Source organism: Tympanuchus pallidicinctus, unplaced genomic scaffold, assembly GCF_026119805.1.
Source record: "Tympanuchus pallidicinctus isolate F22 unplaced genomic scaffold, pur_lepc_1.0 scaffold3, whole genome shotgun sequence".
NCBI lineage: Eukaryota > Metazoa > Chordata > Aves > Galliformes > Phasianidae > Tympanuchus > Tympanuchus pallidicinctus.
The window spans coordinates 11,136,176-11,149,285 of record NW_026294747.1 but is presented as its reverse complement, the minus strand read 5'-3'; the positions used below and the strand labels follow the sequence as shown (position 1 = coordinate 11,149,285).

Below are 13,110 nucleotides of genomic sequence, written 5' to 3'. Positions count from 1 at the left end.
TTAGTGCCCAATTAAAAATCACACCCTTATTTAAATTACTGTAACCATCTTTGAAGATTCTCTGGACAGGATCTGAAATGAAATGGATTCAACCTTTTCAGCCAACAGTTAATCTCATCTCCAAGGAGGAATCTTCCAGTTTTGCTACAATAAGTTACTTCAAGGAGCTGCTAACTTTTGGTGGAGTTACAACACAGTAGAACTATAGTGCAAACATTGATCTTTCAGGCTACTTGCATACACCTTATTGAAACACTTGGCACTAATGGTATTTTTAGAAAGTGGATGTCTTGTCTGTTCCAGAACTTGCACATCTGTCAGTAAATTCAAGAACGTTTCTTTACATCTTATTTGCAATGATTTACATTTTGTATCAGGTGTATCTGAAGCACATAAGTTCTTCCAAATTAAAGCAGTAGAAAGAGGTGGGTTTTTTCTTTTTTTGTTGGTTGTCTTTTTTTTTTTTAAAGAGACAGAGCTATCAATCTGATTTTATACTTATTGCTTAGGCTATTAGACTTTGAAAGTCTTTCTAACAAATAAACAGTTCACTTACTTTGAGGAGAATGACCATGGAAAAGGGAATAGTTTCAAGCATGGAAAACCACTTAATACCAAAGGCATGCTTGATGTGCAGCCTGTCACACCAGCAAAGAATCTGCTTTTTTCCTAATGTTTAATGTTCCTGGAGGCCATTATGCTATTAGATGCATGGGAGGGATAAGCACTGGAAGCTTAATGCATATTCAAGAATTAGAATATCTGGTGTGTTAGCTGCTATGTGTACATGAAGCAGAATAAAGCCTTTGTTCTCTCAAGCATTGCTGGGCTGATTTCTCTGCTTTTTGCTGTATCTTCTGTTTTCAGCCACTTCATGCATAGTGATCATTCTGTCAGAATCTTTTCTCAGTTAACATTTTGTCATACTTCCTTCCCAGTGCTTCTCCCACCCCCTCCAAATTGCCCACACTACAAGTCTGTAAGTAACTCATCTGGTTTACTTAATTTGATGAAATATCTGTTCCGTTTTCTCACTTCCTAGCAATCTGTGAATGCATCTGGCTAGAATAGAGGGCTTTCGAACATCAAAGTTCCTGTGTTTTTTCTTGGTAAGGAGTTTTCCTGCTGTGGCAAATGTGTTGCTATGAATTCCTTTCCAGGCGATTAGTACTTTCCATAGTATATTACTGCCTTCTTATTTTGCTGAAGTTTTCCTTGCTATTCTGTAGAACTGCTGCTGTTTCTGCTACTCTGCTAATTCTTAAGTCTGCTGACATTCACTGACAGAAAGATGCTTACAATCTGTTTTAGTTAATGGCAAAATAACCACAGGGAGTTTTTGTGGATACTGCTCTTGTTTTGAGGAAGCTCTGCTTGAAGGCTTTATAAGGAAGGCAGGAAGCGGTCTGACATGTTATCATTGCTTCTGTATTTAGTGCTGGAACTCCAAGGAGTTTGTGCACTCATGTGCGATAGCTGTAACGTGTTTCTGAAGAATGAAGTACAAATAGTATGAACTCTGTGCTTCTTTATCACTAGAACAAGCTATAAATAGAATGCTAAAAGCCTTATTGTCGTGCTTTTGCTTTTTGAGAAGAAAATGTTTGTGCAGCTCAGCTTAAGTGGAGGAGTAACGTGTCCATGAGCAGATGGTGAGATTACCTCTGCTTGAGGTGGCGGGATTTGTTTCTGATAAAGACATTCCCTGTTCATTTAGATAGGAAACCTATTGAGATTAGTCTCTGTCATGGCAGAGATGTAATGTCTTACATGTTTGTTCTTTCTAAAAGTCTGTACGTTTCTCATTAGCAAAAACTGCTTCATGGTTTGGTATGAATGCTGGAGCAGTGCGTATGTAGATACGTTTCATTTTTATGTAAGCCTCTGAAAATGAAGATGTTCTTGAAATTAATTTCAATCCTGTGTAGAGGCTTTGATCTGAAGGAGATTGCCAGACATCTTCCTGCCTATCTCTTAAAAGGAGCACTTGGCTCCTTTGAAATTCTGAGTAATGAGCATTGCTCTATTAAATAAAATGACATGGCAATACACAGATACTTGACTGAGTAAGAGAATTTCACACTCTAAATGTCTGAATGCATTTGAATGCATTTAAACGTGTGTGTTCTAAAATACCACCAAGGAAGTGCTACGTTTAGGGAAACTGCATGGCTGGAGTCAGAGGAAGAGGTCTGTGGGTTTCTGCCGTACTGCATCTGATCAAATACTCTCAGAAAATATTGTATTTGAAGTGTTTGTCTGATTCTTTACGTATTTGGGAAGAGAAAGGTGCCTTTGAAGGTGAGCAGATCAACTGCTGAAAAATTTGTTTTTAAGTTGTTGCTTAGGTTAGTGTGAGATAGTCGAAGAGAACGATCCTAGCTTCGAAGATATTCCTTTTAGTTCTGTATATGCCTTCAGCTGTTGCAGAGGTCTGCTGATTTCTCAAAGTACGGCCCCTAATGGTTCTGGTAGCTCTTTTTCCTGCATCCTTAGTTAGAACTGAAACCTTCTGAGTGCTTGGGTAGTTCCTTACTTTGTTCCTTCTCTTTGTAGATGGTGAAGAAGTTTAAATATTGCTAGCAGTCTGCCTTTGAGTTTAGGTGGCTGCAAATTCAGAAGTTCAAAGTGGAGCTAGTCTTTTTAAGTGAAAATGTTGGCTACTGCAGTGTAGCTAACATTAGAAGGTAGGCTTGCCTTTTCTTTAGTAACCTTTATGTCTAGGGAGCTTCTGATCTTCTCTCATGTAAATGTACTGTTTAAAACTGGCATGCAGGATGAGGTTTTGGAAAAGGTATTGTAAAGTTATCAGATGTTTTTCAACAGTTGAAAATTAAAAACTGCAGGCAAATTTATACATGTCTTAGAAGTGTTGGAGGACAGGACTTAAATACAAACTGTGTTTGAGCACAGAGCAGTGAACCTTTACCTGTGGGCATGGCTCGCTGAAACAGAAGCTTCTTGAGAGAGGGAGGCTACTTGGTGAGCACAGAGATCAAAGCTGTTCGTTTCAGTAGAAAAATAAGGCTTCCTGGATCTTAAGGAGCCCAAGTTATTGTTCTTTGGTTTATATATGGTTACTTTGAAGGCCATGTAATCTCTATGTCTTTTCTCCTTTGGAAAAATCACTTGTTCTCACTGCTGTTGTTATCAGGGAGCACCAGAATGCACTGATAACATTCAAAGTTATTGTCCAAATAGTTCTCAGCTGTCTTAGCAGGTGTGATCATATTTCCATTATCTCCATGAATAAAATTCATGGAGAAGATCCAGCTGCTATTGAGAATCCTTAGGTACTCCGTGCTGCTGCTTCTTGGAAAAGCCAGGTAGGAATTACTACGAGAACTTCATAAACTGGGAAGAACAGGGTGTTCTTGCTTCTGAAAATTTGACATTGGAATCTTAACCAGCTGGAAGCTAATGAAGAGATTAAATCCTGCTTAGATATCCAGACAGTCTGAGTAGCTGGTGCAGAGCATATTAGGCTTCTCATTTGAATGTTGTCTGTAGCTAGTGGGCTTAGACCTTCTACAAAATACATCTTGAGAAGAAGATGGAGAGAGACTTGTGTTAGCAGGAGGATAGTAACTAAGTGAACGTTGCTGCAGGCTGCAGCTGTGCTGTAATCCAGGCTGGGACGTGCCCTGATGGTAGAGTAGCTCAGCAGCACTGTGTTCCTCATGAGTTCCCTGGTTCATTCAGCACTCAGCTGTACCAATGGGCAGCAGGTGGGACACGACTTCTTTTTAGAGGCAATAGTTCTGGCTGTGATGAGTCGGCTGGATTTGGCTCTGGGCAGCCTGGTCTGGTGGTTGGTGACCCTGTACGTAGGGGGGTTGAAACTTGTTGATCATTGTGGTCCTTTGCAACCCAGGCAATTCTGATTGTGTGATTCTAACTGTGCAGCCTAATTCAGTGAGGGAATGGATCTGGTGTCTGCTTTTTACCATAGATTTCCCCTGCACTGGCAAGGAATAAATTCTTTTTCATGGAGTGGATTTATATGAGTCACTACCAAAACTCCTCTTCAAGACTTTATTATCCAGGACTTCAGTTGTGTGATTTTCAGTTTTTCTTTTTTTTCTTAACTATGTTGGTCTGTCACTGTTTCAGTCTCTGTTCATCAGCACTTTTCTGAAATATACAAAAGAGAGCAGAAACTTCAAAAGCATGAAATGTTTCTTGAGCACAGTGTGATTTTGAGATACGCTGTGCACTGTGGCCTTAACGCTTTCTAAGAGAGCTATTAAAAAGTCGAGTTTTAGGTTTTAATAGAGAAGTTACATTTGCTAGTATTCATTGTCTAAGTAAACTTAATTCTTTAGCTAGCTTGCATAGCTGCTTTGTTTTGTTTTTCTCTTTTTCTTATACTAGACGGTAGCTCTGTGTTTAGGGAATTCTCTTGTTTAAAACAGTAGAGGGTTCCTTTTAAAGCTAGAATAAACCTTTCCTCTCCTAACTTATATCTAAGGGGTATAACACATTGATGTGGAAGGATTATGGTAGCTTTTAATTTTAATTTAATAAGTAGATGATAAACAACTGAGTTGTCTGATAGTACTGTGGGATTTAGTCCAACTGAGGTCAGAAAAACATTGTATTCTTGAGCTGCCAGGGCATCTGTTCAGTTTGAGGTATGCCTTTCAGTGCTTTGCACTAAAAATATTCCTATTTCCTAAGGGAAATCACTTGACCTAGGAGCATGTTGTGGGCATTACAGATACAAATATCGTTTCGTTTGTTTGTCTACTTTTTGTTACAGGCTGAGATGTTATAAAAATTGTTGACTTCTTACTGAAACAGGCTTTGTTTAAAATTGAAGAAGGGGAAAGATTTGGTAGTAGAGGGGAAAAAAAAAAAGCTACTTTTCCTTGAAGTCTTTTGGTACCGACATTATCAGTTCTGGTTTAATCTTGATTTTTGAGTGATTTGACCTGAATTTGTTTTCAGTCTTAGCTGAAATATAGAATCTTTTATAAAGATGTCTATCCTTCATAGTATAGGCATTGAAATGAAGTAGATGAAACAAAAAGTTGGCCAGAGTCTTCAGGAATTTAAAGAATCTGTTTGAAATCTGTTAAGAATTTTGCTGTCTGTGGCCAGTCGACAGAAGTACAGTCAGTTTGTCTGAAGCCACATATCTCTGGTCTGATTCAAGGAGGAAAAGAATGTCTGATTGGTGTGGATAGAAGACAGTATCTATGTATTTAATAATTATAACATTTATTATATATTATTTCATGCAGATGCTTTTTTAAATTATTTGTAGATTACTGCATGATTTAAACCCACGATGATTTACCTCCAAAGGGCACATTTAGTTCAGTGTTTAAATGAGGATTGCTGTTTACATAACCCTCCTAGCAGAAACTCATTATTCACGATTTTTATCTTGCTACTTGATATGCAGCTAGCTGTTGCTGGAAGACAGCTTATCTCCTGGAGTCAACTCTATCCCAACCGTGTTTAAAAGCTGTAGAAATAATACTGAGAATCAGATGGTTGTTCTGGTGACCTGTTGTAAAATTATCTTAATACAGAGGCATAGATATTGTGGTGAATGCAGGAAGCAGCATAATAGCACCAAGCACAAGATTGGAATTGGAGGAATGCAAGATGTCATTTTCTTGGCAATGGCCTTGTGAAAAGTAACCTTCCAGAGTTTCTTCCCTTACATAAGTGAATGACACTTCTTTTAAGGAGCTGTTAAAAGAATTAATGACAGCTGTACTTGAATAATCTGTCTCGCTTGTCCACAAAATGACATTTTCTAAGTGCTAATTCTGTGCTTAGGTGGGTAAAGTCAAATCCAAAGGAAGTGAGGTTCTTCAGCCGTTCGTTCTTTTTTTATTCCTTTCTTTATGGCCCTCATAATCGTGGTACAGTTGTCAAGTTGCTAGGCCTGTCATTTCTCTAACGTATGTTGAAGTAAACTGAGAGGCCTCTAGATTGTGTGCTTTACCAATGCTGGAATTTACAGTATTCAGGGAAAAAAAAAATCAGAACAGTCTTTTTTTTTTTTTTTTTTTCCTCTGAAATGGAAACTGATTAAGAGTGCAGAATTGCTTCAAATCTGAAGTTGATTAAGTACCCAAATGCATCTTTTTCAGTCTGATGTTTAGTGGCACAAAAGTAAACAAAGCACTTACTCTACCTACCTGTAAGTACCAATAAGAGAAGTAAATGGGTCTTGTGGAATGCTTAGCCTGTGAATGTAATTCTGTGACTTCTCTTAAGTTGTGTTTAAAAAAAAAATGTGATGTCTTTAAACATTTATGCTCGAAGTTCCTGAAGGATGTGTGCAACCTTGTAATTTGGTGGTATGTGGCTTAGTACTTCTTTGCATGTAATTTCTTTTATGCTTTTCTAATGTTTCATTTCTTTTCCAGAGCTGCTGAACGTATTCTGAAGCCAAAGGTAACCTAGCAGTAGGAGGGACTTGTTGCTTCGTTAAATGGACATTTGCCCTCGCGGTATGGCCCAGTTATCCAGTAGCAATGGATTTAAACAGCGCTCATCACCTTCTTTGGCAACTGCAAGGTCAAAAGACGTGGACAAAGAGGAGGCACTGCAGATGGAAGCTGAGGCATTAGCTAAGATGCAGAAAGAAAGAGGTATAGCTGGTAATAAACAAACTTCTCATTCGTTAAGCAGCACTGGGCAAAAAGCACAGACACATAGCAAACACGACCATGATCTCATGGTGTTTCCTGAGTCTGATGCCAAGAGAATGGAAGATAAACTAAGTACCATTGACATAGAGAAGCTTACTCATGCTGAACTGGAGAAACTGCTGCTGGATGACAGTTTTGAATCTAGTAAAGTACCTGCATTACCAGTAACTCCTATTTTGAGCCCATCTCTGTCTTCACAATTTTATATTGGGCCTACTGGTCAGAGAGGACAGTGGACACCTGGGATACCAGCACCTGTGACATGCACTTTACCTCCTATTTACCCCTCAGCTTCTTATATAAAACAGACTGGTGTATTTCAGAATGGATTCCATCCGAGTATGTCCTCTTATCACTCTAGAGAACCTATTTATTTTGGTCTTCCAAGGCAGTCGCAATACATTTCATATCCACTGGCAGCTACTACACCTTTCCATCCACAAGGAAGCCTACCTATATATCCTCCAGTACTTACACCAGAATTGGCAAAAGTATTTGACAAAATTGCAAGCACCTCAGAGTTTCTGAGAAATGGGAAGTCAAGCACAGACCTAGAGATGACTGCTATAAAGTCTGCAGTTTCCAGCCTACCAGCCTCAGAAAAATGCAGAGACATCAGTAAATTTGACTGGTTAGATTTGGATCCCCTCAGTAAACCAAAAGTGGATAGCGTGGAGACTTTGTATAAGGCAGAGGATCACGGAGAGCTGGCATCAGGTATGACAGCTGAAGATCCGTGGGATGCTGTGCTGTTAGAAGAGAAGCTGTTAGTAACTTGTCATCTGGAAAGAAAGCTAAATGGGAAATCTTCTGGAGCAACCGTTACAAGGAGCCAGTCCTTAAACATGCGCACAGCTCAGCTTGGGAAGCTACAAGGCCAAACATCACAGGTGTGTAAATCAATATTTTTAAGTAGTGCTATAAGGATAATGATTAGTCACAGTATTTAAGGGCACTTTAACATCTGTTTGTGAAATACTATCTGACTTGTCCAGACAATGTGATGTTACTGACATATGCGTGCTTCAGTGATATTTTAAAAACTTGAGCATTAGTACTAAAGGAAATCCTAAAGTAAATGCTACTCTGTTACCTTTCCAAATTTACCAAGGGAACTGCGGTTTTCCTACACGTTACAGAAGAGAAATGAAAATAACCTTTACATCAATGAAGTATTTAAACCATATTAATAAATACTTAAACTCCTGAGGAAATCAAACAAGGCTGCAAAGTGAAGGTGGCGAGGTAGATGTTGACAGCTTACATCTTGAGCAGGCTCTATCTCAGACTCAGAAAAGTGGTGTTTTCACCTTATATTTCAACCTGTCTGCTTTGTTTTTCTTAAAGAAAAAAAGGTGCTGTAGTCAAAACCGTTTTCTGCTCTCCCTTGCACAGGATCACTGTTAATTCTCTTTTGTAGACCATTCCTCCACTCTGTTTAATGGAGGGATGCTAAAAATATGGTAACCGAAACTTGTAGATAAATATGCAGTTCTTGAAGGTGGGATTCTTTGTGGGTGCTGATAGGTCAGAAACCCTGTATTTGTGTGCTAGAAAACCATCTTTGTGGAATATTAGTTGGCTCAGGTGCAGAGCAAAAGGCTCATCTCTGCTCTAGGACCACAATCTCTTTCAATAGAAGTTCAAGACAAAAATATCAGCGGACCCTCAAGTTATGATGCTCATCCTTTTGGACACAAAGCATATGTGGTTTCTGTGGAAACTAAACTGTGCAGCATGTGATCATGACTTTACTGGTGGTATTGTCCAGGTAATTATGCCACCAGAAGTACACCCTGCCCTTGCCCAGTAGAAATCTGAGAAGTGAGGGTTGATTATTTAGCTTTTCCTATATTTTTAAATTCCTCTTTATATTCCTGAAAGATGTATCTTTAGAAAACATCAGTCACTTCACTATGAAGTAAATATGAAGATCTGTGCATTTAAAAAAAAATATATATTTTTTTATAGACAGAGTACAGAGACTGGAGAAGTTTTCAGTGGAAAAATCTACACCCTGGCAAGGATGGTGGTGGCAGGAAAATGACATTTGTAGAGACTGGCTGGAGGCAGGGATTAAAAGATTTGTTCACCTTGGAGACTTAGAATTGCAGCTGTTTCAAATCTGATTTATTGTCTTTCTAGGTGTTTTTAACAGAAAAGGGACAAGCTTTAAAAGTAACTATTACCTATCAAGGGTGCTTTCCAAATTGCTCCTTAATTCCTCAGTCCCCAGCCTGAACTGGACTATTTCATCCCCACCCCCAAGAAAAGGGATATTTGTGAGGCTGATTCTTTATGTCTGAATTTCCATTAAGGTAGAATTTCTGGCCACTGCTTTGGAGTATTTCCTGTTTTTCTAGACTAGTTGTCAGTGTTCTGGCACACATCTACTCGAAGGCCTAGGAAGAAGAAACAAAAAAAACCTTAGAGGAAAAAAAAAATCCTTTCCTTTTTTTCTTCTGCATCATTATTTTTAAAATAGTATGTGAAGATCTTGGATCTAACTTCTTTTTTTTTTGTTTTTTTTTCCTGTTCCTCTTTCCAGTGTTAAGCTGTGAAATCTGAGCTCAGTTATTCGCTAGTGTTTGTCTGGAGAGGCAGGTAAATTCGGGCTCTTCAGCAGTTTGCTTCTTCACTTTGTCATTTTATCCAGTGGTGTGCATTGTCTGTCTTCCAGTGATGTTTAGTTGGTTGCAGTGTTACTACTGACAGTTTGTACTGGTTGGTGCTTCTGATGTGCTGTGTGTGGAGCCTGACTGTTGCTGAATGCAATCTCTTTTCTCTATGAATTCCAGGATTCTCTCAAGAATCAGAGTCTGGAAGGGTCTTACTTGCTGATAGGTCCATTCCCATGCTATTTGCAGAAAACTACCCAGCTCATTAAATGCTCAGACTCTGCCTTCAGTGCCTTATTTTTTAACTCTTGCTACCTCCCATTTAAAGGCTATTACAGCCCCTCACTGTTGTTGTTAGTCCTCTGATTTTCGTTAGAAGTGCATTCCTAACCAGTTCTTGGCCAGTTTTCTTAATAGGATGAAACAGCAGCTATTAAAGAATAAGAATGGTTTTGATGTTGAAGATGACTTATGAAAATCTTAATTCTGTGTATGAGAGCATATATATACCACGTGCTTTATGCAGGGACATGAATAAACTCCTAACAAGGGGAGGCCTTCTGCTTCATATATCTTTATTGTATTTGCTTTATTCATGATGACATCACATCAGCAAATGTTGATCCCGTGATCAGTTAATGTATTTGAATCTTTTTCACCATCTTTTTCAGACAGGTTCTTGGTTTATGGCAGTGGATGCCCAACTGCAAGCTTGTGATTTCCTTCCTGCTTTTGGTGTAATATTCCAGTTCTAGCCTCTATTATAAACTTACCTGAGATTCCAAAGCTGGGATGTTTCTGCTTCTTGTCTAAGCGTGAGTCTCTTAGATTGAGATACTTCCACTCAACATGTTGCTTTTGCTTGTCCTGTGCACACTTACTTTTTCTTCTATAAATAACATTTCAACATGCATAGTATGAATTTGAGTTTTTTGTTTTTTTCTTAATTTTGGCAATTTTCTTGTACTTTATCCCACTGACCTCCAGCAGTACATTTCCTTCAAAGTATTTCCTGAAGTCTTGCACCTTACTAGTATGAATCACTTTTTTTCTGAATCACCTCATAGTTCACTATTCCTCCAGCCAGAACCATTAGTAAGAGTTTCCTGTGATAATTTTGATTCCGTAATGTTATTTTTAATCCCTTGAATCAATAGAAGGATTTGAGTTCTATTTCGTATTCAGTAAAGTATCCATGCATCCCCTTTAAATGCTTCAGTGTTCATCTCTCCTTTCTAAAAGTGGAGGCAAAGTCATTATGTCCTATTTTAGATGCTGTCTTCTCTAGAAGTTGAAGCTGAAATCTTTTGACTTGATATTCTTGTGGGGTCCAATTCAGTTTGACTTTTGGTAGTGCACTGAACAGCTTGTATCAAACCTTGAGAGAAGTTGTATTTGCAGACCACTTCTATTTTTGTAGGCTGTGCTGAAATGAGGCATTTTTCTCAGACAGCTGTTTATTTGTTTTGGCCTGAAGTGCCTTCCTTACAAGTTATTTCCTGTGACTGCAAGTTCTTACACCTCTTAAATTGGCTCATCTAGAAGGTTAACAAATTCAGATCTCGCTTGTAGCCTAAGGACCTAATCGATCACCTAATTAGTCCAGTGTGTGTTGAACAAATTCTTAGTTCATTAGAGCTTGTCCTCTTGAAATTATCTTCTGAAAAATGGTCAAATCTAAGTAGTGAAATGTAACTTAAGAAAAACGAGTAGGTATTTCATGTTCTTGATGTCATGCTAGGAGGTAATTCCCAGCAAAACAAATCTGTAATAGCCTCCAGTTTTTCTTCTCATTCAAATGCGACTCTCAGAACCACTATGGATAACCAAATAAACCTTTTTTTTCTTGGCTGGTTGTGTTAGAACATATTGTACACAGGCAAGCTTAGCCAGCGTGAACAACTGCCTTGTAGTTCCCTACACTTGTCCGGGTTCAGCAGCCAACTAACCTGCAAATCTTGTTATTTGTAACTTGTCACACAGTGTAACAAGGGAGTTTTGTGGCCAGTTCTGACCAGCAGTTGGTTGACTCCTTATCAAAGGTGTTCACCTTTCGCTTTGTTTGTTAGCTTCCCTTTTCCTTGTTGCTATTGTGTAACTGTTTAAAGAATTCATGTTGTAGAAACAATAACGCAGGCTTGGCAGCAGGTTTTATGTGATCAGAAGCGTTTTTGTTTGATAGATCTTGTCTGAGAAGTTAGAATGAAGCTTTCTGAACGTAAGGTATCATACCTGCATCCCTGTTCATGAGTCTCTTTCTGGGTCTTGTGGCTTCCCAGCTTCCTGTAGCTGATCCCCATAATCCCCAGCTGCAAAGGATTTATCCCTTTGAACTGATCAGTGTTCACAAAACTGGCATTTTAGCTGCAATAAGTAGATTTAAATGCACTTCAGATTACAAACATTGGGTGCGTATATATTTTCCCTTCAAAGTTAATGGTGTAATACTTAATCATTCTAATTTAATTAAAATGAGCACTGAAAGAAAAAAGATCTTAACTCTGCATTTGTTTCACATTTGACTCCTTCAGTCTGAGTTGCCAACGTTGTCAGGTTGTACCTGACGCAATCTAAAGAAATGAGATGCTCAGCTCGTTTTGTCAGCTAGTAACAAACAACCCACATACTGGTTAAGTAGTTCTCTATTTCTTTTATCTTTATGATGAAATGATTACTACGATTTTCATAAAAACAATAGCATGATCTGCTTTCTTTCTGGACTTCTGGTTGAATTTCTGTAACGTTTCTGTAAGCATTGCAAAAGCTCTGCATGCAGAAGAATTGGTGGGAAGGCATCATCCTCTAAAGGAGCATGGCACACAGGATTCCTTAGGATCAACTTATTCTGTGGAGCAGTTGCCTGGAGTTCCACGAGTGCTTCAAGCTGCTGCTGACTGCTGGGCTGTGAGTGGTTTTAGCTCTACCTCAACCCTGCTGCCTGTTCCAGCTCGTGCTGGCATCTGTATGGCTATTTTGTGTATTGTATGTATGTGAATTGGATCAGAAACAAGGTTGTATTCAAAGCTATTGCACTTGTAAAAACAACAAGAAAGCTCTGTTTGCTACAGGGTTTATTTTTTTTCAAAATGCAGATCACTTTTAGGAATTGTTTTTGGGCTGGATTCTTCAAGGGAAGATGGTTTGCATTAATGGGTGTGTGGGGAGTGCTGGGGACATAAGAGATCAAAACAGCACAAATTTGTTACCGTGAGATTTCTTCTGAGTTTGCATTCTGAATGCTGCTTTAAGTATGCAGTTTATCTTGTGCTGCTTTGTAGGTGAAGGTAGTCCTGGTTAGATTTGATGTGTAATGGTTCTTTGTGGGGCTCCATACTGAAGGTTGAATGGCAGAAGTGGAAGAAAAAAAGCAATTTGCTCTCCTCATCACGTTCAGCAGAATCTGGCCAAATGCCCAATGTCATTGCTCACTGCTGAGAGCCCGGGAGCTGTTACACTTGTAGCCTATTCTTAACTAACATTGATACTGTCAGATAAATAAATTGCTTTCTTTAAAGAAGTCTTTGTTTCAGTGAATCTTTATTTTTTAAACTCGGTAGTGATGCACATGTTTCCCCTTATATAAATAGATATAAAACTGATAATAAAACTCAGTTGTCTGAAATTCTGTGTACTGCATGTGGCTTTGTAGGCTCCAGGAATGTTTGCAGCTATTTAAATACTGTATTATCTTTGAGTTGCAGAAAGACAATGGGACCACTGGCACGCTGACAGAAAATGTGCTTCTCCAAGAAATTGAAGGGCAGAATCAAGAACTGTCAGCTTTTTCTCAAGCAGTTACAAAGTAAGAAATTACTGGA

At 38.7% G+C, this 13,110-nt stretch overlaps 1 protein-coding gene across 3 annotated transcripts in view; it reads left to right on the top strand.

Annotated features, from left to right (window-relative positions):
* The window catches only part of PIK3C2A (phosphatidylinositol-4-phosphate 3-kinase catalytic subunit type 2 alpha), a 61,287-nt gene that overhangs the window by 17,503 nt on the left and 30,674 nt on the right, over positions 1–13,110 (top strand). For 2 of the 3 annotated variants that reach the window (XM_052694727.1, XM_052694726.1), the window contains exons 2-3: positions 6,390–7,564; positions 12,988–13,094. In XM_052694727.1, coding sequence (XP_052550687.1) covers positions 6,455–7,564; positions 12,988–13,094 — 1,217 coding nt within the window. In that variant the 5' untranslated portion in view covers positions 6,390–6,454. The remainder of the gene's footprint in view (positions 1–6,389; positions 7,565–12,987; positions 13,095–13,110) is intronic. The other variant, XM_052694729.1, reaches the window with a different exon arrangement.